A 27,333-nucleotide genomic window follows, 5' to 3' on the forward strand; every position below is an offset into this window, starting at 1 on the left:
GGATTCTGTGTTTAGAATGTAATACTGTACAGCATACCGTCTACTACAGTATGTGAAACAATAACATTTCAATAAGTATTGCGCTACATTGCTGTCACACGACTTTATCATGTTACACCGAATGTTCGGCAGGCAAAATTATTTGTCAGAATAAGCGAAAAGACTGAATAAATTATACCGAACAATGATATTTTTGGTGATGTGATCAAATAGCACTCACCCTAGAGTGAGAGACGCGCACTCTTTATAATGCAAAGCATGTCGGCAGCGTTTAAGCATTTAAAACTGTCCGAGAAAGACGCAAAAATCATTACAAGCACCGACAGCGAGAGACTGTTTAGTACTGCATCGCATGTCTCTGTTGAGAAGTGGAAGGGGTGATTGTTGCTGGGTACTGTATGATTGAAATGACGAAATGGCCTCAGACGATAAGTAAATAAACTGCACAAGCTCCTTAGCCAGGGTTCAAACTGCAAGGGAAGAAAATATGTGCTAAAACTGTGTTACTCGTCAGTTGCTCAGTAACAATTTTTACAAGGCATGGATGCGACAGTGTAATACGTGTGGCAAACACCTTCCTAAATTTTTTCAGCATCATTACTCCAGTCTTCAGTGTCACATGATCTTCAGAAATCATTCTAATATGATGATTTGCTGCTCAAAGTAAGTAAAAGTGACGTGATATGAGATGATGGCAGTATTGGATACAGAAATTAGTTAATAACTGTCATCCTTCCTAACTGTCAACGTAACATGTTTACAGTCGTGTTTCTGGTCTCAGATTGTAGCTTTTTATTTCTCACAATTTAATACATTTGTGAATTTCTGTCATGATGGTTAACATTGAATGTGGTAATAAAGAAGCTTTAAACTTCATCCGTACGATGATGAAAAATCCCTCTGGTAAAGCAAAGATACATACTGTATAATAACAGCACACAGTTAACAATATGTAATGTTTGTATTTAAGATACTGAGCCAGGAAGTGTGCACGTGACAAACGAAGGAACGACTCGAACCCAAAGACTCGAGAGATGAAGGAATTCTTTCTGTTTCTGGTACAGACTGCACAGCTTCAGTTGATGGGAAGGTGACGGGACAGAAGGATGAACGATACAGATCAGGAGGGGAGGGAAACTAACAGACTGCGGAACCTGAAACAATTAATTAATCATTTCTGTTTCTCATAATCTGGCCTTGATTGCATTATAGTTTTATTGTTTATTCAAAACAACGCTTAAATAGATGTGTTGTGGAATTTGGCTATTAACGTAACATTTTAAATATATTCTGCTGAAATGAACGAAATGACTTGAAAAAAAGATTCGTTTGTTCAGACAAACCTGATATAAGTCAGGAGGTGCCGAGTAACGGTTGCTTTGTGACTTCGATGTGGATCTGTGTCCGTTCTGGATTACAGGAACAGCTGCAGATTCAAGATCAATCACGTGATCTCCACCATCGTGAGAAGACACGTCTGAATCTGTTGGCACTATCTGCAGCGCACAAACACAGAACGCTGTCAAACTGTGACCAGTCATTTCAGAGAAGCATATATATCACTCACAAACAAACAAACAAAATCAGTGATAACCTGGAAGTGGCTCTTGGATGTGTGTGTATCAGAAGCGGACCCGGAGTCTTTTCTGGTCAGAAGTCTTTTGAAGGCTGATCGACATTTGGGAAAAAAGAAAGAAAGCACAACAATAACAGTTGTCAATAGTGACAATTCTTGTAGTCTGCAGTACGTCTACATATCTAGAGTCTCGAACCGGTCTTCCACCGTCGAGCCGTCATTCCATTCCGTGCTGAATTACAGGCCCAGAACGGTTCCTAATCATAGAAACATAACTGGAACCATTCACTAACATTTTTATAACCGTTCGGCACCGACACGGGGAAGAGATTAGCACGTTCACACACACACACACACACTTACGGGCGACAGCAGAATCACTCAAGGTCCCGAGACTGTCGGATCTCTCTGGAATCTGCGGCTACAAAAAAACAAAAAAAACAAAAAAAAGAAAACCTGAGAAATATGGTATAACAAAATTATTTCCTACAGAATTAACATGGACAAACTCTCTTCAGAAATAACAGGAATGAAGGCAACCAGTTGACTGCTGTACAGTTTACTTGGCCATTTCTACTCCCTTGAGTTTGTAGAAATGCACTTTATAAAATAAACATTAATATTATTATGTAACCTCAGGTCTAGGGTTGATGGCCAGAATTGGTTATTATTCAGAACTGGTTCTATTAAAAAGACAAAAGATTTATTCTGAATTTCATGTGAAATCAGGAAGAGAAAAAGAGTAGGAAACGGCTCACTTATATAATGTTCATGTTAAAATGGAAGATCACACATATGGTAGGGTTTCGTCTAATGTTAAATAGATTCTTTTAACTGAGAACGTGCCCACGGCTGCTTATTGCTGGATAAATACTCGGAATATACAGTGTTTTCACTTTATTTTTAATGTTTTAATTTTTGTACTTATCATATAACACTTGTTGCATGCCGATTTTATTGCTCTTTAATGTGATATTTTGTTTGTTTGCGATTCTTGCATTTTTTTAAGTAGAAAGCGTATGCGTCGAAATATCATGACAAGATTTTCCCTTGTTTCGTCATACCCGATTAATGTTTGAAAACTGTGGTTAATATGTTTTGTGAAAAAGGCCTGTTGCTATATAAAATATAACCACTTTTGCCTTAATAATAGACATAACGAGTGCTATTGTTGTTTACACTGATTCATTTTCCTGTTCATATATGTTAACATCTCAAAAAATGTGTTTTAGGGTTCCATGACACTTTATAAGCTTATTGTACTACTGTAGTAAAAGCAGTGTATTATGTATAATAGAGTATTATGAGAGATAAATGGTGAGTATGATTTTCTGCATCTGATACAGCATCTTAATTAACAGACCGCATATTTGAAGTCCAAACAAGTACATTCTCGCCTAGAAAGCTCTTAAAACTACATTCGTTGACACAACACAATATTATTCTTAAATTACAGTGGATTTGGGCGTCCACCATTGCACATGTCCGTTATGAGAAATACGGCAAGCGGAAATGACACAAACGGTGAAGTGGTTGGTGGAGCACTGTTATCACTCTAATATCAACACTCTTATCAGCCAATCAGATTGAGGGACCAGAAAGAACTGTGGTATATACGTATATATATATATATACACACAGTAGTCAACATTTGAACTAGATCAAAAAAGTTAATCAAAGTTGTCTTGTGGTTTTAGGACAAGTCTGATTAAAGTTTTTAATGTATATACTGTACGTGTGTGTGTGTGTGTGTGTGTGTGTGTGTGTGTGTGTGTGTGTGTGTGTGTGTGTGTGTGTAGTGCCTTGCGAAAGTATTCAAACCCCTTCTTTTTTTTCATGTTTTACGTTGCAGCCTTATGTTAAACTGCTCTAAATGACTTTTTTCCACATCAGTCTTCACTCCATACACCATAGTGGCAAAGTTGATAACAGGTTTTCAACATCTTTGCAAATTTATTAAAGATAAAAAACTTTATTCCATTGCATAAGTATACATATTCGTATTTTGGACATCCCTGGTTTAACTATAGTAACCATGTTTTTATTTATTTTCTATTGGTAGTATAACCATGGTTAATTTTCATAAGGGCTGAGAGCTCATATTGTTTAACACAAACTATACTTCCTAGCCATCTTCAAAACACATCTCTTCCATCTTTATTTAACCCTCTAACTCTAGCACTCTCCATTCTAATTCCATTCTTTAAAAAAATGCCTCTAACACTAGCTTGCGCTTTTCTTTTTCTATTCTATCTGTTTTCTTTTTATTATTATTAAAAAAAAACCTTGCTATGTGTACTGCGTTAGGCTAACTGAGACTTGTTATAGCACTTGTATATCATTGCTCTTTTGTTGATTTTTATTGCTTCTATTTTTATAAGTCGCTTTGGATAAAAGTGTCTGCTAAATGACTAAATGTAAATGTGAATGAATACGATGAGGATTGACTTTACCAGTTTTTCTGCTTTCCTCACGGCACCGTCACTGCCCTGACTGCCGGACAGCGGAGGTGATCCGGGCGGCTCGGAGGCGGAGCTTGTGGTTTGCGAGGGGTGGTACTCTTGGTACAAAAGGTTTCTCAGTTTCTCATCCAGAGTCTTTATCGTTCTGTCTGCAAACTCCAGCCTGGGCGGCCCTTCCCCATCCGATTCACCTGGCTGCAGGGGCGGGGCGTTCTGGGGCTGATGGGTGGGGCTCTGGGGCTGGTGGGTGGGGCTCTGAGGCTGGTGGGTGGGGCTCTGAGGCTGATGGGTGGGGCTCTGAGGCTGTGATTGGCCGCTGCTGACTGAAGCCTGTGGAGTGGGCGTGGCAAAGGGCTGAAGCAGCACCACGGGCGGGGTCTGGGTCTGGCTGATGGGCGGCTCCGCGCCAGGGCTGCTGGTGTAAGCGACCGGCTGCTGAGGGACCCCCGCCGCTTTCTGAGCAGAGACGTCCAGCGAAACAGGAGGCACAATGGGGCAGCATGGGATGTCAGGAACCACAGCTGCGCAGGCAGCCTGAGGGCCCTTGGCCGACGGAGCAACCTCAGAGAGGGACGCCTGTGGCACCAATGGTCGTTTCTGCAGAGGTTTGGCACCGGCTGTGTTCACATCCTGCGTTTGAGATGTAGAGGAGCTCTCTGGGTCTGGAGAGACACAAGCAATAGTGTGAGATGATCATTTGTAAGCATGTTTAGTAGGGATGTGATGATATTATCAACATCATGGTATCGCGATAGCAAAATTGTATCGATATTATCGTGGTCACATGATGATATGAAAAGATAGGTCTTCCGGGCAAAAAGTGTAATTTTTCAAATATATTTAAACTTCTTATTCTAACATAAAAGGTCTTTAAAGTTGTGTTTTGGTCCATTATGCTTTGGCACAGTATCTGTCAAATGAACTAAAACCGGAAGAATGATTGCTTAATCCCTTCATCAAGTCTGTTTTTGCTGTGTGTTTCAAACCAAAACACACACTTGGTTCTCTACTGTCGTTTCCGTCAAAATAAAAGCCAACAAAAATAAAAGTGCAGTTTGAATTAATGACAGCTAGTGGTTTAAATGGGTAACATCACTGCAGACCAAATTCAAAATATCTCTTTCCAGTGTAGAAATTAGGAAAGAAGTATTGTAATTTTCTTACTGTAGGGTAAAGCAAAAATAAAATACCTATGAAATATTTTTTTTATTATTTTTTTTTTTTACAATGCAATTGTTTTACAATATATAAGTCTTCTTAACAAATTGGGTTTGAGTTGTTTTTTTTGGTATATTGAATTGATTTTATTGTAAGAATTTAACTAAAATGTACAAAATTTGTCTCTTTTTAAATATCACAATAAATATTGTATCATGGACTTTATATCGAGATATTATCATATCGTGAGATTTTAATATTGTTAAATGCCTAATGTTTAGCGTTAGTTCATGTGTGCTGAATTACTCGCGGCGGCCTCTTCTCCATCAGGCGCGGCCGTCTCCGCCACAGGACAGATGATGAACCAGCGCCTTCCGGTGTGAAGCACTGCAAGTCAAGGCAGACTGTGAGTTAATGCTCATTCTACAGCAGTTACAGTGAGAGCTGTTGGACATGACGTGTCAGAGTCTTACCGTTCTGTTTATAGACGAGCTGGTCAGACTGCATGTGCTCAGGTTTTGACCCCTGAGTACAGAACACAACAAATTCGGTTTGTTTGGTGATGCTAGAGGCACAGAAATTACACACTTCACCTTTACATTTGCAGAGTAGGGTACAACAGAGCTAAAGACACAGCAGGGTTTGATTTCATTTTCCTCTTAACCACTAGATGGCACAAACCACACCGCAGCACTTTCCTAAACATTCATGTTTCACTATATGCAAGGAAATGTGGCACATTCGTGACACAACACAAAGCAACATAAAGTTGATTCTGCGTTTATTTGATCTAATATATCATGTGTTTTAAAGGGGACATCAGATGCCCATTTTCCACAAGCTGATATGATTCGTTAGGGTCTTAAAGGGGTCATATGATGCGATTTCAAGTTTTCCTTTCTCTTTGGAGTGTTTCCCTTTCAAGCTGTTCATGAATAGATACGATCCCTAAAGTTGCAAAGACTAAAGTCTCAAACCCAAAGAGATATTCTTTCTAAAAGTTAAGACTTGTCCACACCCTCCTAAAACGCCTCGTTTAAACACTCCTCCACATCTCTACATCATGATGTGGGAAGATTTGCATAATGCCACCCAAATGTTCACGCAAAGAAAGAAGGCGTAACTTTTATTCTCTCTGTTGCTGCCGGCGTCATGTTGTGGAGACACTGTTTCATTGTGAAAGTGAAAATAATTTGTTTGGCCTTCCAAAAGAGGACATGACTAGAAATCAGTGGTTAAGTTGTATTTACAACACTGTTCCAGAACAGTTCAGCCCAAATATTCAGATGTGTGCAGTGAATTTTATGGAGGACTGTTTCCTGATCCTGGGAGAGAAGACTACAATGTTCTGACTCACAGTCTGTAAGTATGTTTACATATGTAAAGGATTTGTCACTGATGATTCAAACGGGAGTTTTGAGCAGTGTAGAGTAGTGGTTCTCAATTCCAGTCCTTGCCCCCCTGCTCTGCACATTTTGTGTTTCTCTTATAGCTTCAGACTTTTGTTCTATTCGAACGTAAGTGCCCTGCGAAGTGGACATCACAGGATATTCCGCCATGATTCCAGTTCGAAGCGAATGTATATGTTCCATTCGAAGGTCATTGAAGTGTGCGAGACATGAATCTAAAAAGTATTTATTTACAGAAGTATATGATGTCACACTCCTCCGTGTGTGAAGACGTTGCGCAGCGCAAATCCGTGAATGAATGTTCCGAAGTGAGGTAAACTTCAACAGATTTCCCCTGCTCAGGGAGTAGGGAGCACTGAACACTGTGTAGGGAGCATGTCAATGGGAACACAGTTCATGCACGGAGCTCACTTCTAACTGATTATCTGAATCAGGTGTGTTAACAGAGAGACATGAAAAATATGCAGAGCTGGTGGGGGCGAGAGGACTGGAATTGAGAACCGCTGGTGTAGAGTAGAGCTTGTTTGTCGTTTCTCCGATCACAAATGCAGACATTGTTTTATGTTTACGTGGCGCGATGCAACACAACATGTAAAAACACAGTATAAGTCATTATAATCAGTAATTATGTCCCCACTGGATGCAACAAATGGCTTGTTTGTAATGGGTTTTAATGTTTCTGTCTTGTCGCACAAGTGGATTGTTGTGAGTATGTGAGGAGCGTAACATTTCCATCACACGCTTGAGGCATTCGGCCAATCACAACACACTGGATAACTGGCCAATCAGAGCACACCTCACTTTTCAGAACGATGAACTTTGTAAAAATCAATGTGTTTCAGAAGGCGGGGCATAGAAGAGAAACAATAATGTCGAGTATGTGGAAAATAATGTGTTTTTTGAACCTTAAACCACATAAACATATTTAATTACATCAAATACACAAAATAATATTCTTTTTAGCAACATTATATAGAAAAGTCTATAACATAATTTGGTTAAAATTTCTCAATGGTAGTGTAAAAAACACTCTTTTAACCCTGTCAAAAACAGCTCTGTTCACAGCGACCCGTTTGTTGCATGTTGCTTTAAATATTAATGAGCTCTGCTGACCCCGCCCCTCTCTTCCGAGCCGCTCTCTGAAGGACTGTTTACTTTAGCTGGATTCATCATGAACAACAGAACACTTCAATCACTCAGGAGTCATTCTCATCTACATCTGCTCCGGCGGTGAAACAGTGGTGGACTGATGACAGTCACTCAGGGCGGAGCTATGCTAAAACACCAGTGTCAATCAACAATCGTGGGAGGAGCCTGGGTCTGTGAGACATCACTCAGCCAAGAATCTGTGAACCGCCTGATCTGAGACAGTGCACATGATTTATGGGGATTTAAAAAAAAAAGCACTGGGGGAGTTTTATCATTGTAGGGTGGTTGTGTTCACACACTGCCAGCACACATTTATGTCCAAACAACATGTAAAAGCGAATTTTGCATCTGATGTCCCCTTTAATGTTATAGATTTATGTAGCAAATGAGAATCAATAAAATTGCCAAATATATTTTGAGACAAAGGTTTTGTTAAAGTCCATGTAATGCAATATTAAAGTGCCCCATTACAGATCTTTGAAAATGAGCTTTCATTCAGTGTGTAACGAAGCTCTAAGTGAATGAAAACATCCTGCAAAGCTTTAAATCTGAAAGTTAACCATGTATAAAGTTTTTGTCTCTCAAAAGAAAGAGTCCACTCTGAATCATTGAAACAAGTCGTTTTTAAAACAAATCCCAAGCCGTTTCATCTTGACGTAAACATGAAACATTAGCATATTGCCCGCCCACTTGTTGCGAGCGCAAACCCGGGAAAACTTGAAAACTTGGTCTGAATGAAAATGCAACTGTCAAATACCGCTTCAACCTGAATGGATACTGCCTCTAGCAGCTTATTTAAATAAGGAGAACAAACTGTTTTGTAAATTATCGCAACCAGGTAATAATGCATTTACACTAAGAAGGTATAGCTAGCTAGCAAACTGTAGTAACTAATGGTAAAGTCAGCAGCTTGCTAATTAGTGGGTGAACCACTGATGCTAGTGCACTAGTTATTAGGTGTGTTGGACTTGAAGCAACGCTGCACAGACCAAACGTTGTATGACAAAGTACCGTGAGAACGATTCAAAAGCATGAGGAGCCGTCTGCTCTCTAGAGCTCTCACTGTACTTTAATGTCCTACAACGATCGGTCTGCGCAGCGCTGCTTCAAGCAGAACACACCTCTTATAGACTTAGGGGAGGGGCCATGCTCAGCGGCTCCATTGCGTCATCGAGTCATGATTTTAGCCCCACCCAAAAAACCCAGTGTCAGCAATGCATTTCTAACCTTTATAATGTGTTTAGAAACAATTCTCAGAATTGACTTTGCATAGACTTTAATGGTTTGCAGTTTTGTTCAAATAAATTAAATCAACAATTTTTCAATAACTTAAGAATATGTAAAAGTATACAGGTATTTGCAGCAATTTTTGGTAAACATTACACCATATTATGCATTGTTTATTACGTCGATGACATTTACAGTATCATTTTATTCTGGAGACTGATGCAGAGGCAACATTAGTATGGTTTTCTTAAACCTCAGGTACTGCTTACTTATAATGTATGGCTTACCTGTATGGCTCTTTACTAAATATATCTAGAATATTGCAGGTCATACCTGCTTACTTATTTTTAAAATATAATAAATATTTAGACATGATTAAACTCTAGATTTTTAAATGAGAAATTTAAAAAGTTAATAACTTACATCCTTTTTTTTAATGATACTCGCATAATTACACACAATGAATGCAAGCAAATACTGAATTTAAAAAAGACATTCAACAAAAGATTTTTATACCCTTATATTTACAGTATATATACACATGAATTAATAATGAATCGAGATCCCTAAAACCCTGATATTTTCCTCAATCATGCACTATGGCTGTAGAGGAAAGACGATAGCTGCTACATTTCCATCTAAAGCATGTCTGTATTAAGTAAGCACTGGGCCTGACCTGCGGGCCGGAGTCTGCTGCGACAGGCGTCTGACGGAGCACTGAGGTCTGGACAGAGGTCTTCTCACCCTCAGCGTCCTCGTTCAGAATGTCCTCAGCTTTATCCATGATCTCCTTCAGCTGCTCGATGAACATCTCCCTCTCCAGCAACAGAATAAACTCATTCTCAACCTGGAGGAACATCAACAAGAACCAGCACTTTGAGCCCACTCTTCTATCCAGGACAAGCAGATACAGTGCGCCCATCTACCAATTATGATTCAATGAGCTGTGTCTGAACGTGTCAATAAAGCATTAATGCAGTGGTTCTCCAAAAAATGGTTGTGTTCTGACAGGCTCACAGACTTGTTGCGGGGTATTTTTTCAAACAAAAAGTGGAGTTAGTTCAGGTCTGCCAAGCAATGTTGCAACCTTACACATTAATAAAACATGTTCTGGATATAGCAGCTTTATAGCCACACAGAATTTAGAGTCTAGCATTTGAGTTAATTTAAGTATTTTAATGAAATGAAAAAGTACTTCATTTATATGCTTATAATAATGAAATAATCAGATGTTACTGCATGCTCAGTTTTGCACATTTGAAAAATTGTGCCCCATTCCTACTCCAAGTCCTAGCACACGTTTACATTAAGAAAGATAGCATCCATAAACTTTAGTACAGGAGTTTGAAATGCATCTTCTCTGGGAGTTTGCCAGAAGAAGAGAAGGGCATATGAGGAGGGAGGGAGAAAGTAGAGGTGAAGATCTCACCATATATGTGGCAATCTCCTCTGGAGCATCTCCGTCAAGGTCAAATTTAAATGTGACCATCTTATGGTTATGAGTCTCCAGCTGACACTCCACCATCTTGTCTCCTGTGTCACACACCTGTAACACAGTCACAGAGAACATAACAACAGAAACTTCAAAAAAAACAACCTTAATGCCTCTGAAAGAACCATGACAACACTAACAGAAATGTTTAAAATTATTCTAGGTGTTCTAATGTCCAAACCAGCACTCATGTCTGACCTCTGACCTTTATTTTTGACAGCTAGCATCTAAACGTCATGTTTGGACATTCTTCATCTGTGACTCACTTTGATCATGTTGAGTTTGGGTCTGTTGATCTTGTCTTGGCGGGAGCGCGTGCGGGACGTTTTGCGACTGGGTTTTCGCACTCGTGACTCACTGCGAGCTCTGCCGGAGCCCTCGTTCCCATCGCTCATCTCTTTACCGGATGTGGCTCTGAGTTTATACTGCAAAAGAGCAGAGGTCCGATCACTGAGCTTCTGCATGCATGAGGTTTGTAACTCCGAAAGCATGCGAGATGAAAAGAGAATACAGCACTGCTCTCTGAACAGAGAAACACACCTGTCATACGTGGACCTAGCTGCTGCGGTCTGTTTATCAGGAACATGCTCCTAAAGTGCACAGAAGGCAATGAGTTCAACAGCAATGGCACATGATTCCAACAGAGACTGCCGTTTACGTGTTGCTAGGCTAAATATAAACATAAAAATACACAGCACTAACAAAAGCTTGGTAAGGCAGTCCATTAATTGGACTAAACCAATGAATGAATTCCAATCATAATAATCTTTATCTCCTGCTGCTCCCTACACAAATCTGTGCATTACTGCCACTTTATTTTGAACACACTATTAGATAATGCAGCATCAAAACTGTTTATAACTGTTAAGACTGATGATACAAAACAAATTTATTCCTGCAATTCAAATTTATTACAATGTACCTACAGTCTGTCCATGTGGACATTGGAAAAAACAAACGCACATCAAAATATGTAAATATGCAAGGATTATTTCTGCTGACAGTCCTGGCAGAGAGTAATCTGAGGGTTTTAGGTTCCTCTAGTTAAGAAATATACTCTCAAATATTATGTAAATACATATGAAGAGTTCAGACGCAAAAGCTCAAAGTGCCGTCTGAAATTTTCTTCTAAAATGAGCATTTTTATCAGACGCCTGTGTGTAGGTTCAGTCATTTCACTTTAATGGCAATGAATAGGTTCTTTTTTTATTGCCATTAAAGTGAAATAACTGAACATAAGCATAAAAGCCTGATAAAAATGCTCATTTTAGAAGAAAATTTCAGACGGCACTTCTGAACTCTGAAACTCTTCATATGCATATTTTTATTTATACAGCTGTACATACAAGTAAATAATGCACATATCTGTACATTAATGTTCTGTTCCATTCATGATGCATTATTATTATTATTATTATTTATTTTTTCTTTAGTCTTATATAAATGTTCTTTCTGTTCTCATGTCATATGTATGCATGTACTGAGAGCTCCTAAAAAACCACAACAAATTCCTTGTGTTTGCACACACTTGGCAATTAAAAAACAATTCTGATTTTGTTTCTGAAAATGAAATGTGAAAACACCCCACTCATGATCACATGGTTGTAAACGGCAATAATACTTCCTTCAAGTGAGCAGTGCAAGTACTGTACACATCACTAATGTTGTTTCGAGGTTGTCGCTGTATTATGGGATTGTCATTTGAAGAAGAGCTTCACCTCAGAGCATACTTCAGTGGTGCTGTGCTGCTGCTGCGCTGGCGTAACACTGCTGTGCTGCTGGCTCAGGCTGGTACTGGCTCCTGAATGTGGGACGCTTGATAAAGAGGCTGGGCTGGAGTACTGAGGAGGAGCCTGGTTTGGGTCCACGGGCACAGCAGAGCCCAGTGTGTCGAGGACGGGTCTGAAGGACAAGAGCTGCGGTACAGTGGGAGGCTGAGGTGCATTAAGGCTGCTGTGGGACGGGACGCTGGAGCTCAGGGCAGGAGCTGGAGTCAGGTGTGTCATCATCTGAGAAACACAGACATGATCGGAGCTACTGGACGAGTTCTGGTCCACGTGAACAGTTTGGGAATGGCTGGTCAAGACTCCCTGAAAAATTTAAGATTTTTTTAAAAATACATGATTAGGTAAGACTCATTTAATTTAAATTAAATTTCAAATCTATAGTTAGATAAATTGGAAACCACGACCTTTGGGTAAACATTCATAAAATTTGAATTTGAATATAAATACAGAATTATAGGGATGTCCTGAGCCGATCTCAAGGATAGGGCCATTTTTTTTTTTACTTATCGGTACTGACTCTCCATCCCAATCCTTATTTTACATTGGCTTTCACGCCAGTGTCGTGCAGTAGGTGGCAGTGTGAACCTTTAGGTGGGTTTGCCAACAGCCATTAAAAGGAAAGACACTAAAATGTGTGTGCTCAGCCACTATTAAAACCAAAACAAGAAGAAATGTGCGTGCAACACACAAGCAGCAATGAGGTCTGTTCTAGTGCATCACACACGTTTGAGTGTCCGTAATCAGAGCATTTGAGGCACACTTTTGTAACGATTTCTCATTTATTTATCGTTTACTTTTAGCTGCCAACAGATTATCTGAGACGTCATTGTCATAAAGCATTGTTATAAGCTGCGTCTTGTTTTGGATTTGACTGACAGACTGGCATTCTGACACATCATGCTTTCTAACCTTCTGTTGTAATTATTCTGCTTACTGTATATATAAAATAACTTTATATCACCAGTCCCATATTCATAATTGTGATGACACAATCTGTTTTACAATGGTTAAAATTGTAATGTTTACATCTCCTAAAATCTATATATAGTGTGTGCATAGAGAGAAAGTGTATATTATATTATATTATATTATATTATATTATATTATATTATATTATATTATATTATATTATATTATATTATATTATATATACATTAGGGGTGGAACAGTACACAGATGTCACGGTTTGGTACGTACCTCGGTTCAGGGGTCACGGTTCAATACGATTTCGGTACAACAGGAAAAAAAACACATTTACTATGCTCGGTTTCTTTCATTTATTTTGAACAGACAGTAGTAAAAATTACATATATATATATATAATATATATATATATATATATATATATATATATATATATAATCTGCAGTATATCTATACATACAAGGAATACATTCTTGAAATATTTTTGATTTAGTTTACAGATAAACAAGGGAAAAAACAGTGCGACTGTCACAGAGAACGTTTCCGTAACTCCCTCTTTGGGCCATCAGAGGCCTCCATCACCGGAGTTTTGATAATTCTCTCCGCACTACATTTCCCAATAGCCCCGTACCTGGCACTGATTACCTATGATCACCTCTGACACCCGTACCTCATTAACTCAGCTATTTATAGCAGGTCCACGCTCAGGCTTTTTGCGAAGTCTTGTTTTGCCTTGGTGAACATTTCTGAGCATTTGTTTCTTGTATTTTTGGACTGCCTATTGTTATTACCCTGCCTGCCTTCATTACCGATCTTTTGCTGCCTGCCCCTTGGACTGTTGACCTAGTATTGGATTATTGTTGTTGTTTAATTGCCGCCTGCCCCGACCTTAAGCCTGGTAATTGTTTATGATTCTGTCTGCCCTGCTCTACTGCCTTACCTGTGCATTGACCATGGCTTGTACGACCACGTTTCCTAATAAAGCTGCAAATGGATCCCAGTCGTTGTGATGAATCATTACCGAAAACTTTGCCAAACTCGATCTAAGCAGTGCGTGTAATCTCATTCGGATTCGAGAGGGGGATGAGTGGAAGACGGCCTTCTCCACAAGCTCTGGCCACTATGAATACCAGGTCATGCCCTTTGGCCAGGTCAACAGTCCATCCGTATTCCAGTCATTCATTAATGACGTATTCAGAGACATGCTCAATAGGTTCCTTATCGTCTACATTGATGACCTTTTAATTTATTCTGAAACCCTGAAGGAGACCATCCAGCAGGACAGGGCAGTTCTCAAATGCCTAATGGAACATCAACTCTATGAGTTCCACCTAACATCCATCTCTTTTCTAGGAGATGTGATCAGTCAGGAGCGGTTTGCAATGGATGAGAGTAAGGTTAATGCCATCCTGAATTGGCCACTACCTGTCACCATCAAGGATTTGCAACGCTTCCTGGGGTTTCCAATTTCTATCACAGATTTATCCAAAACTTCAGTTCAGTAGCCACTGAACTGTTTAAGTCGTCTTCATTGGTCACTTCCTGCTTGTGAGGCTTTCGAGGAACTCAAGCTTCGATTCACCACTGCACCCATCCTGCACCACCCAGACCCCAAGGTACCATTCATAGTCGAAACTGATGCCTCCAACATTGGGATAGGGGCCGTACTGTCTCAACGTCAGGGCTCTCCAGCTAAGATGTACCCCTGCGCTTTCAACTCACATAAATTAAACTCTGCGGAGAGGAATTACGACATTGGAGATAGGGAGCTCTTGGTCATGAAAGTGGCATTTGAGGAGTGGAGTCACTTGTTGGAGGGAGCAGAACACCCATTCATCATCTTAACAGATCACCGAAATCTAGAGTACCTGAAGACAGCCAAGCGACTCAACCCAAGGCAGGCAAGGTGGTCTCTGTTCTTCTCCAGGTTTGTCTTTACTGTCACATATCGGCCAGGTTCTAAGAACGTCAAGGCGGATGCCCTGTCACGGCAGTTTGAGGAGGATCCTGATCCCAAGGTACAAGAAACTATCATTTCCCCATCTCTCATTCTGTCACCCATTCAATGGGACATTATTACCGAAATTGAACTGACCAACGAGGAGCTGGAGGTGCAGAATGTCCTCAGGAAAAGCTATTCGTTCCTGGTAGTCTTCGAGAGAGAACAATATCTCAGGTCCACACTTCACTCAGTTCAGGCCATCCAGGGATCAATGCCACCGTTCAGCTTCTACAGAATCGATTCTGGTGGCCATCTCTTAGGAGGGACACCACTAACCTGGTCCATCAATGCAACGTCTGCAACACATAAAAACCTTCACGTCAGCTACCTGCAGGGCTGCTTCAACCTCTGCCCATACCTCAACGCCCCTGGTCACACATCGCAGTGGACGTCATCACCGACCTGACCCGCTTTAATGGCCATACTACCATTCTAACGGATATAGACCATTTCTCCAAGGCCTGTTGCCTCATTCCCCTACCCAAACTTCCCACTGCATTAGAGACAGCTGAGAATCTGTGTGAACTAGTCTTCCGCTTCTATGGTTTACCCGAGGATATAGTTTCTGACCGGGGTCCTAAGTTCACCTCTCGGTTATGGTCGGCATTCTTCAAGGCGTTGGGGGTAAACGTGAGCTTGACATCAGGCTACCATCCAGAATCCAATGGGCAAGTCGAACGACTCAACCAGGAACTTCTCCGTTCCTACTGCAGTCAGAACCAGCAGGACTGGAGTCGTTACCTGATGTGGGCAGAGTACACTCAGAATTCCCTTCGCAAACCCTCTACTGATCTAACCCTGTTTCAATGCATTCTGGGATGTCAACCACCCCTATTTCCCTGGTCAGGAGGACTGACAAATGTCCCAGCAGTCAATGACTGGATTCAGAGGAGCGAGGATACATGGAACCAAGCTCATCAGCATCTTCAGCGTGCAATCAGATGACAAAAGGAGCAGGCCGTCCGGCTTTGACGCTTCAGCCCCGAATACACCCCTGGCCAATGGGTATGGTTGTCCACCCGTGACCTCCATCTCCGCCTGCCATGTCGCAAACTCAGTCCCAGGTACATGGGCCCTTTTAAGATAATTCGACAAATGACTCCTGTATTCTTTGATTTGGCATTACCTAACCATTACTGTGTGTCTCCTACTTTTCATGTATCCCTGCTGAAGCCCGCTGTTGGTCCCATTAAGGGGGGAGAGGAGGTGCCACCAGACCAGGGTCCCCTGCCCACCTTAGTGGAAAGCGAGGAGGCCTATCAGGTCCGAGAGCTGCATGACTCCAGGCGCTGGGGATGAATTCTCCAATATCTGGTCGATTGGGAGGGTTACGGTCCGGAGGAAAGGTCTTGGTTCAATGCGGACGAAATCTGGACCCCAATCTTGTGGAGGAATTCCACCGCGACCATCCGGATAGGCCAGCTCTCAGACCCCGTGGGAGACCCCGGCGTCAACCGCCTCCTCACTTTCGGAGCCACTCACTGGGAGGGGGCTCTGTCACAGAGAGCATTTCCGTAACTCCCTCTTTGGGCCACCAGAGGGCTCCATCACCGAAGTTTTGATAATTCTCTATGCACTACATTTCCCAATAGCCCCGTACCTGGCACTGATTACCTCGGATCACCTCTGACACCTGTACCTCATTAACTCTATTAATTATAATAGTCTCTATTAGTCTATTAGTAAATCTAGCTATTTATGGCAGGTCCACGCTCAGGCTCATTGCAAAGTCTTGTTTTGCCTTGGTGAACATTTGAGTGTTTGTTTCTTGTATTTTTGGACTGCCTCTTGTTATTACCCTGCCTGCCTTCATTACCAATCTTTTGCTGCCTGCCCCTTGGACTGTTGACCTAGTATTGGATTATTGTTGTTGTTTTGATTGCCGCCTGCCCTGACCTTAAGCCTGGTAACTGTCTATGATTCTGTCTGCCCTGCTCTACCTTACCTGTGCATTGACCATGGCTTGTGCAACCACGTTTCGTAATAAAGCTGCAAATGGATCCCAGTCGTTGTGATGAATCGTTACAGCGACATGTAATGTAACATATATAAGCTGAGTTTTAGTTCATTTTTGTGTCATGCTTAATTTGTTTGCAGAAAGGAAACTCAAATGGCAGAAAGTGATATCCTATTTGTTTTCTTTATTTTACAAAAGCACAAAGTTTTGTTTTCATTGTGAGTTTACACAAATAAATGCAGACTTTTATACAGTGATGCATTATTAAGACAATAAGTGTTTAAAGTTGATTCTGCTGGTATAAGTAAAAAGTTGAATTGATTGCGCTGGCACACACACACTCACAAAACACATCAGTTCCAGCATTCTAACTTGACAGCGCAGTTGGTACTTAATCAAAATAAAATACAGTGAACCAAACATAAGACCTAACAACACCAAGCACCCGCCTCTGTGCCACCATCAGAACTGAAGTACAACACCTATAATTTATATAATAATAGTTTATCATTGTAAATATGGAAATATTATGGAATATTTGAATTTGTGCCGAATGAGAGCAGTAAGATACACGAGTACAAAGCTCCATTTTGCAAACAGTAGAGTGCACAAGCCTTTAAATATACTCCTTTGTCAGTCTGTGAGAGACGCATTCAGAGTCAGCACATGGTCACTGTCTAGTGGGCTTTGTTTTCAAGTGCGCAACTCACGGCATTTGCTGTTCTTCTGCTGGTGGCTGGTTATAAAAAAGCGTTGCAATGCTGCGGGCACCCCCTTCTGGATTGGGGGTGAATTGCCTGTATTCGTTGTAAGGCCTCATGCACCAACAGTTCGGTATGAATATATGTAACGTTCCACCCCTAATATATATACATATATTAATTTTACTGTCTGCACAACTCTGTATAAATTGGATTGTTACTTTGTATACTCTGTATCTTGAATTGTGCACCAAACACCAGGAATTTACAAGTATAGGATCTGGACTCAGTATCGGCAGATACTCAATATTCAATGACTCAGATCAGATTGGGGGCACAAAAAAAACCTGAACAGGACATCCCTACTGAATTAGTATGGTGTAAATGTTTCATCTGAAAACCATTTTGACTGTGATTCTAAGCATTCAATGTGCCAATTTTTGTGCAAACTATCCCTTTAAGACACTGACATACCCTACCTGGGTGGGTGGAGCTTGTATAGTGGAAGGGGCTCCGACACACATAGAGGCAGGGTTTGGAGAGGGGTGGAGACTTTGGTGTGCTGTGGGTGTGGCCTGATTGTGGGAATGTTGGGAGAGAGTGGCCATGGAGTTTATGGTGGGCTGCTGAGCAACAGAATAGGCCTGTTGGTACTGGTGAATTGTGGGAACCGGAGGCGCGAACACTGGAGCAGCAAAGGGCGGAGCAGGACATTGTGTGGGTATAGGACAGGTGGAGGACAGGTGGGGGTACTGGGTTAGCGCAGAGATCTCCATCTGTGAACATGACACTGGCGAGATGTCGGGGTGTGTCGGGACAGGCAGACTGAGGGATGACTGCACGGAGGGAAAGCAGTCGGGGTACGGGTCACATCCAGGAAGAGGGCTCCCGACTGACTGAGCTGAGTTAATGGAAGGAAACTGGAGGAGGAGACAAAAGTGCATTGTAGCATTGGAAGAATAGCCACCATCAAGAACAGAAGAGCTAAACGCATGCTAAATTTGGCCAGTCAAAAATGGCCATTTTGTACATTGGACTGTTTACACAAAACTACACAAATCACCAGGGATGCACGATATTAGATTTTTGCCAATATACCGATATTTTTCGAATCATTTTGGCCAATAGCCGATGCTGATATATGTTTTGATGATATTTATTTTGAAACAAAAACAAGTCTCTCCTGTGCGGAGATTATGAACAAATTATTTTAGTTTTTAGAAAAAAAATGTATGCGCTAGAAGGAATAAACATTATTAAAATTCTTTTTTTTTATGACAGTACATTGAATGCCTTGAAAATATTTAATAAAAATCAATCTCTGCTGTGTTTTTTCTCAGACAGATGCAGTTGAAACCTGATTTTATTTGTGGATTTATTTATTTGTTAATAAAGATTTTATTTGTCTAAAGCAAAAGAGCTGTAAAAAAAAAAAAAAAAAAACTTTTAGAGCACCTTGTATTTAAGTTTTCATAATCCATTTGAATAAAAATATATATGTGTATTTTATTTTCATTTTATTACAAATAGGCCAAAAGTGCCACCTAAGTAAATAAAACGCCTTACCGGACGGGCATTAGGACTTGGGGAAGGCTGTCACTGCTGCTACTGCACATGCTAGAAACTGTTGACTCTCTCGCACATGGACACTCTGTATGTTCTGTATGTGCATTCTCAGATTAAATGCAAAGATCCAAAACAGTAAATCTAATCATCATTCAGGCAAAAATTCGCTTCAAGACTGACCTTGCTACTGAGATGCTTTTATCACTATCACAACCTGAGCACATGTGAGCTATTTGTCTTATTGACAAGGCATATCGGCATCCTTTTTTTTTTTTTTTTTTTAAATCGGCCGATGCCGACATTTATATTTTTTACTCCTGGAGATTTACCTATCTGCAAAGTTCAGCTCAAACCCTAAAAAAAATAAAATAATAATACATCTGAAGCAGCTCATTAAGATTTTAAAGAAAACTTAATTACAGATGTATGTTGGGGCAGGATTGGAGCTGAATTCTGTAGATCTCCAGGAACAGGATTGGGCATCCCTATGGCCAGTTACATAAATTAAGATTAAGTTTACAAGTTAGTCATCATTTTTTTTCTTTAAAGCCTTCTATAGACTGCACAATTGTAGCAATCCAAGAAGATCATTGCAAATCACACTGTGACATGGATCTAATAAACTCGGGTACGACTTGTCTGCAGACACGGTGATGACACATATTGACTTATAGGCTACAACGCAAGTTACAATTGAAGAATAAAAATGTCATCAACATGCGCTAGTGGTAAACAAAAAGAGCATGACTAATCACATTTTGGCAATTGTACTTTATACTGTATGTGTGCTGAAAAAAGTAGAAGTGGCGAAAGAGGAAGGGATAAGAGCTTGAGTTATCGTAGGCTATCTTTGGTCATGAGACCGTGACAACTTCTGTCTTTGAACCTCTCTCACTGTACAACACAGGAGCACCGATTAGGAGCCACAATCATAGAAATCGGCACGATTGTGTCACGATGCTAATCTTTCATCTGGACTGCCGAAAATTATCCAGTGTATCCCGGGCTTTAAGGGGTCCTATTATGCATCTTTACATTTAGTGTGTAATGCTGCTGTTTGTGCATGAAAAAGATCTGGAATGTTACAAAGCACAAAGTTCAGTCTAATGGGAGTTACTGTGCTAGGGGGGTCCATGTAAAAGTTGAGAAAATAAAAAGATGATGACAAACAAGCATACCTGTGGGAGAGGTGGTGCAGGGCCTGTCTGTCTCAGCTGCACAGGAGCAGTTTGCTGCATGTTTGAGAAGTCTCGGAGTTGCCCATCTGTTGTGGCATTCGCAGGGAGTTGCTGCAGATGTTGTAACACAGGTGTTTGTCGAGTCTGTGCAGATGTTGGCGGGATATGCTGCACCCCGGAGGCTCCACTCTGAAAACTCTGATCTGCCGTCAGCACTGCTTCTGTTTTAGATGGGAGACTGTGTGCAGCTGCGACTGCAGTGAGCTGCACGGGTGGAAATATCAGTGCATTTTCTAGCTCTGCCCTGGCAGGATGGTAACTCTGACCTCTGGCTGATGGCTGATGCGGCACAGCAGTTTGGAGCATGTGGGCCTGTACGTTCAGATCTGCAGTCTGACCTGTTGGTGCAAGCTGCTGTGGATGCATGGTTTGTGGTGCGGTCGAGACACCCTGCAGAAGCACCAGCGGCAGAGGAGTGGACAGATTCTGTCCGGCGGCCTGTGCGGGGGTCTCTAAGGTGACAGGAGGGAACGACTGCATGTGTTGAGCTGCGGCGGGTGCAGCCTGGCTTTGGACTCTCAGACCAGAAGACTGCAGAAGAGGAAACAAACTAATGAGAACCACTGCACTTCTATTCCATAACACAAATTATAGGCCAGATTTACTGAACAGGGCATATCCGCATTAGACCACAATCCCATAAAAGCACCGATGGGAATGGAAAGTTCTGCTGTTGATCTTCTGACGATGCACAAATTAGAGAACACAGTTCATCTACATAATGACCAACACAATCTACCAAGAGCAGTGCAAACTTACGTAGGGTTGATAAGTAGGTGCAGGTAATCTACTAACAACATAGGCACAACATAAGGCATGCTTATTTGGGGTGTTAAGTAATGGTGCCAAATACATGTAAACTGACTAGCATAAACCTTACTACATGTTACATGTGGTGTCCCTCAGGGTTCAACTTTGGCACTGTTACTGTTTTCACTGTACATGCTACCTTTTTGTTCTATATTTAGGAGATATGGTGTGTCATATCCATAGACTGTTTAAAAATGTAAGTTTCTGAAGTCCTGTAGGTTTCTGAAGAGCATTTTTGAAACCAAAAGTGGGCGGAGCCAGCCATCGCCATCTTGACAATGCATAACTCCTGGATGTTTAAAATGGGCAAAGAGGCAGGATGTGGGTGGAGCTGGTTGCTGAAACCACACCCGCATAGCTTAACAGTGGTTACAGCAGCAGCAATCCACCTGTCACTCAAGTGGCCACACCCTTAATTATGCAGAACTTTAAGGCTTAATATAATTCAAATGGATGAGTTACAAAAAATAAATCCACCCCCTCACAGTTGTCATGAAGGGCAAAATTAGCTTTAGACCAAAACCACTTGTACCAGCTGTAAAAGCACTGTACCAGGCTGTAAAATGTTTTTTTTCTGATGTAAATTTGGGCCTTTATAAATAAATTAAACTTGAAACTTACTAAATGACCTTGCATGAATACTCTGCTCCCTTTGTGTCTGAAAGGGAAACACCTACAACAAATGCATATGCAATAAGATCAGCCACAAAAATAACTTTGTCCAAGCCTTTTCATTACAAATTGTTCACCGCACGTCTTTAGTAGTTTTTGAAAGCCAAAACAGAGTTTTTGTTGCCGCAAATTGTTGGTAAATCTGGCCCATTCTTTAGTATGTTGGATTGTTAAATAAAACCACACACGTCAACAGCTGCTACAATGAGTAATAGCAGGCATGCAGATCACACACAACTAGGTTAAGTGAATGAATACAAACGATTCATAAAGAAGGTTAGCAGCATGGCATCAGGCATATCGTAAGCGTGGTTAATGGGTAGGTTTTAGGGGGTTGGGATCCCCTCTGTAAGAGAACGGCCACACCTGCAGGATAGGTAAGTATGGTTACAGCGGCCGAGAGTAAGAGCAAAGGAGAAGAACGCATCTGAGCATATTAGACTGATTAGAAGTCCCACAGGCACCTGGGAGCATCAGCAGAACCACTGCAAAGGCTGGAGAAAACCAGAGCTTTCCTCTAAAGTGGCAAGGCGACATCGTGTCCATCACCTACCGCATCAGCCCCAGAGCGCTCGCCAGCACTATAACTGGCTCTGCGACGGGAGCTCAGTGCTTCACGAGGCGGCTCCAGGGTGTGCCCCTCATCGCTGTGGCTGCGGGCAGGCCGGTACTGCCCTCTCTCAGGCTGATGTCTGTGGCCCGTGATGCTCTCCAGAGATTTGTTAAGCTGGGAGAGGTCAGAGGTCTCACTGAAGGAAGCTCTGCGGACATCAGGGACGTGAGGAAGTGGAAATAAAGAATAGGGCGAATGTCTTCTATCTGCACATGTCCCAAGCAGAAATAAGGACAAGCAGGCCTGACACGGGGACGGCGGCTGGTGAGGGGTGGGGTTTAAAGAAAGCCGACGCCCCTGCCTTGCCATTGAGACAGACTCCTCCCCCTTTGCCTCAGAGGATGGCCCCACTGATGTGTCGCTATAGCGGCGAGTCGTTACAGGCGAAGGAACGAGCAGCGAATTTCCAGAGCGAGAGCTTCCCAATCCGTCTTCTGTCATCTCTGATTGGTCTCGTGGTATTTGAAAGGAGGCAGGACTTGTGGGTCGGAGTAGGAAACGGATTAACTCGTTTACAGAAGAGCTTTCATGATGTGCACCCTGGAAGAAAAGCCACTTCTCTGAACTATGATTAAATGACAAACAAGGGTCTCTAGCACAGAGCCAATAACACACAACACACTAGATGTGTACATTTCTTGAGGTGAGGTGATTTTAGGAATTATTCATGTCTGGAGCACAAATAGTGTGAGCACCACTAACATAACAGACGAACGGACAGCATGGAATGAAACGCAGACCGTGTTATCATGCATGCAACATAAGGAAAATAATGAAACCCCTATGCAAAAATGAAGTGGTTGATGACGAGGTGAAAACACGGTCCAGTTACAGAGCTGCAAACATTGTGTCACTGTGATGAAATGATGGTCTACATTTAAAAGCTATGCAAGTACAAGCATGCATGCGTACGCAAACTTCAAGGGAATGCAAACTTCACATATCACTGTGGTTTCTGACGTGCACCAGTGACAGTGATGGGGCGTGATACAGACCTCCTGGGTTGCCGTGGAGACAGATTCCTGTAAAGACTGGTATATGACACTGTGCAGACCACTGCTGTGGGAGTCTGAGTACACAGTTGAACCGATGCCACTGTCAGCTAGAGAGACAGAGAGAGCACAAACACATACTAGGAATATTCTTGACATAACACAACCAAAACATCAGAGTATTCTGACCATTACGACAGAATCAGTGTCACTCATCCCTTAGTTTACATGGTAACACAATGAGTTAAATGACTGGAGATTGCTACAAAACTAAGTTTGCAAGGGAGTCTGCGATTCATGTTTATATTTTAACAACAGTATGATATTTGAATATTTTTAACATTTTCATAGGTAGGTTTGAATAGTTTGCGATTCATGTTTATATTTTAACAACAGTATGATATTTGAATATTACCAAGGCACGTATTTGACAAAAATAAAAAAATAAATAAAATAAATAGGTTTGAATAGTTAAAAAATAAAAACAGTAAAATATTACTACAATTGAAAAAAACTCTAATTTTCAGCATCATTACTCCAGTTTTCAGTGTCACATGATCCTTCAGAAATCATTCTAATATACTGATTTGCTGCTCAATTATTATTGGTCCTCAATTATTAATAATGGTTCATATTTGAACGTATGCATTAGTGTACTTCTGTAATTAAACACCAATAAAGGATCAGCGTTTGTTATTAAGCATTTAATTGTAACATGTCTTACTTTCTTTGGTAAACATCCTCACACTGAAGATGCTCTCTATACCTAGGTTACAAATAAGTACACTTCCATAATGTTTTTAAAGTGTTCTATTTTGACACACTCATTTTTTACTTAATATACCAAAAAAGATTCTTCAGTACTTCTTAAGATAAACTAAGTGTACTCAACTGTGCTATGTTGGGACACCATGAATATGAACTAAAATGCACTTTTAACATACTATCTCTGTATTTAAAAAAAGTATTTATTTTCCACTTGTAGTACCCTTCTTTCATACACTAGCACACTTGTGCACTACATTTTTTTTTTTTTTTTTGTAATACAGAGATAGTATGTTAAAAGCACATTTTAGTTTATATTCATGGTGTCTCAAAATAGCACAGTTGAGTACACTTAGTTTATCTTAAGAAGTACTGAAGAATCTTTTTTTTGGTATATTAAATGATTAGAGCACTTTAAGTAAATTATGGAAGTGTACTTTTTTAATGTGGTTAGAACTATATCTAATCCCAAATGTTCACAAACACGCAGGCTTACACGTGGTGGATGTGGTCCTGGCACCGAGCGGACACACGAGAACATGCTGATCCACCTCCGGCTCTTCAGGCTCCGGCAGACCGGGCGGTTCACAGAGGACGGGCCCCGTCTCGCCCGGCACGGCCTGTGAGGCCCTCGGCACCGTCCTCTCCCTGCGCCACTTGATCAGAGCCACTCGGTCACGGAGAGACTTGCCCACTATCTTTGCATCGCTCTCATGGAAGAAACCAGACTCAACCTGATGGAAGGATGAGAGGGGGCTGGTGTGAACACGTGCTTTTAGAGCAGAGAGAAAGAAGCCAGGGCTCTATTTTAGGAACAGAGGAACACAGATCACAAAACTGTCTGTGGAAGAAAGCTTAAACTAGACAATGCACACATACAGAAAAGCGATATGCATCTCCATAACCGAGGCCGATGAGACATGCATCTCGATGCATAGGCAATGATACTGTACATCAAAGATACATATGAAGCAGCTACCGATGCAATGTGATACGATTCACCCCATTACGATTTGATTCAACAATGCAATTCAATGCAATATGATGCAATGGGAAAAAAAAAACATGATGCTAAATAATAATAAAATGCTCTAAATAATAAAAGTATAAAACATTTTTTAATAATGAAATATACGTTTTTTACAGATGTAAATATGTTAGAAATGATGCATTGCGATACAAAAATGCCAACTTGTATACGATGCACCCTTTTTTAACCAATGCATCGCATCGTTAATTTTTATGCTGAAGAACAGATGCGAATCTGTGAATCTTACCATCCCTAATTCAGAAGAAAGATTCAGCCAAATATGACTAATGAGACCAAGAACAATTGTTGTTGCTGTCTCTAATTTAGGAAAAAGGTAAATAAACCTACATAGAAATATAAACAAAAAAACAAGAAATATTATATTATATTATATATCATATTGTATTATAATAACAGTATACAGTATATAAAATATTAAATTCTGTCAATTCTCATTGCACTACATTATGCATTAAAATAAAATAATACAAACAAAAAAAGTATTTAGAAAAAAACTGGTATTACTTCTCATAATACAGAGAATTGTGGGGGAGATTTTCTTAACTGTCATTGAAGTGCCAACAATAATTTTGTGCTTTTGTGAGATTCATCCATGAAGGGATTTGTGTAGAAAGGCACAATGGAAAGATCAATATCTGTCTAGTGAACGAAGCGGGTGAAACAAGGCTACCTTTGTAATGTTTGCAGCTGTCAATATAAACAGCAGCTGCTGACTCATTTTCCCTTCAGCAAACGTTCCCACACGTTACACTGCTCCGATTACATAACATGTGATTACAGCAAAAGGATTTTCCAATCCGAACCGGGTCCAGGAGGTCACATACTCTACTTAAGCGCATGTTTGAATATATATATATATAATGTGCTCAAGCGGCTTTGACAGTCTGTGTGTCCTGTATTAAATTAGGTTTGGTTTGGTATGAAGTGGGTGATGTGGTGTTGAGTTCCTGAGAAAGTGAGGGTGCATCAAAACCGTCCTTAAGGGAAATGGAAGACGTCCTCACGGAGGGAAATGGAAGACGTCCTCACGTTCGGGGGTTAAGGTCATCAAAACCGTTTTATTTTGTGTTGTGTGTATAATTATTTCTGTTGGTTTTGTTTTTTTAAAATATTTTTTCTCACTAATATTATTATTAATGGTTTGGTGCTGGTTTTGTATTACATGCAACCTAATTTCTCAATGGTGCGACTAAAAAATAAATCAGAGGTTGCACCGGTGTGACCAGCCGTTCGATGGAGAAAAAAGTCTCAGCGACTCTGAAAGTCTCCCTGTGGTTCAACAACAGACACTAGAGCCCTGCATTTCAGCCCGAGCCCGACGGGCCATGGCTTTTTTTAGACTCCTCCTTACTTTTATATTTTAGACATCCATCAATTAGTGATGAAAAAAAGTTGCAGCGCTGGTGGAAACAACACGACACCGTGCTCCGCGACTGTAAAGAGCGGCTGGACGGTGTTTAGTGTCCCGCCGCAGCAGCGCAGCTGAACAGTTCTGTGTTCAAATGTACGCAATAGACTCAAGCTTGCCACAAAGCAACGGCAAAAGTAATCATCATAGAGTTCTGTGTTCAAATGTATGAGGTGGTATTTGAATTATTTACTAATAAACTAGTGTTTTCTGAGTCTGTGTCACAAGGATGAAGTTGCTGATCCTGACTCACCATCTCCTTACACGCGCCTTTAAAGAGAAGTGCATCTTTACGGATTATGATTATAATGAAAGTGTTTTTGTTTTCGATTTGTTTTATTTCGTTAAGTAATCATTTAAAGCTTTCTATAGAT

At 40.9% G+C, this 27,333-nt stretch overlaps 1 protein-coding gene across 9 annotated transcripts in view; it reads right to left on the reverse strand.

Moving 5' to 3' along the window:
- Positions 1 to 27,333, reverse strand: part of LOC109077571 (serine/threonine-protein kinase WNK2) — a 68,538-nt gene that overhangs the window by 33,351 nt on the left and 7,854 nt on the right. For 5 of the 9 annotated variants that reach the window (XM_042729045.1, XM_042729044.1, XM_042729043.1 and 2 more), the window contains exons 1-11: positions 12,192 to 12,283; positions 11,014 to 11,063; positions 10,740 to 10,898; positions 10,411 to 10,527; positions 9,658 to 9,828; positions 5,670 to 5,721; positions 5,503 to 5,583; positions 4,030 to 4,700; positions 1,940 to 1,997; positions 1,595 to 1,668; positions 1,344 to 1,496 (exon numbers count right to left, since the gene is read on the reverse strand). In XM_042729045.1, the coding sequence (XP_042584979.1) occupies positions 1,344 to 1,496; positions 1,595 to 1,668; positions 1,940 to 1,997; positions 4,030 to 4,700; positions 5,503 to 5,583; positions 5,670 to 5,721; positions 9,658 to 9,828; positions 10,411 to 10,527; positions 10,740 to 10,868 (1,506 nt within the window). In that variant the 5' untranslated portion in view covers positions 10,869 to 10,898; positions 11,014 to 11,063; positions 12,192 to 12,283. Of the gene's footprint in view, positions 1 to 1,343; positions 1,497 to 1,594; positions 1,669 to 1,939; positions 1,998 to 4,029; positions 4,701 to 5,502; positions 5,584 to 5,669; positions 5,722 to 9,657; positions 9,829 to 10,410; positions 10,528 to 10,739; positions 10,899 to 11,013; positions 11,064 to 12,191; positions 12,564 to 18,323; positions 18,765 to 20,588; positions 21,180 to 22,683; positions 23,284 to 23,738; positions 23,846 to 24,996; positions 25,235 to 27,333 lie in introns of those variants that run through there. The other 4 variants (XM_042729041.1, XM_042729040.1, XM_042729047.1 and 1 more) reach the window with 4 other exon arrangements.

Source organism: Cyprinus carpio, chromosome B8, assembly GCF_018340385.1.
Source record: "Cyprinus carpio isolate SPL01 chromosome B8, ASM1834038v1, whole genome shotgun sequence".
NCBI lineage: Eukaryota > Metazoa > Chordata > Actinopteri > Cypriniformes > Cyprinidae > Cyprinus > Cyprinus carpio.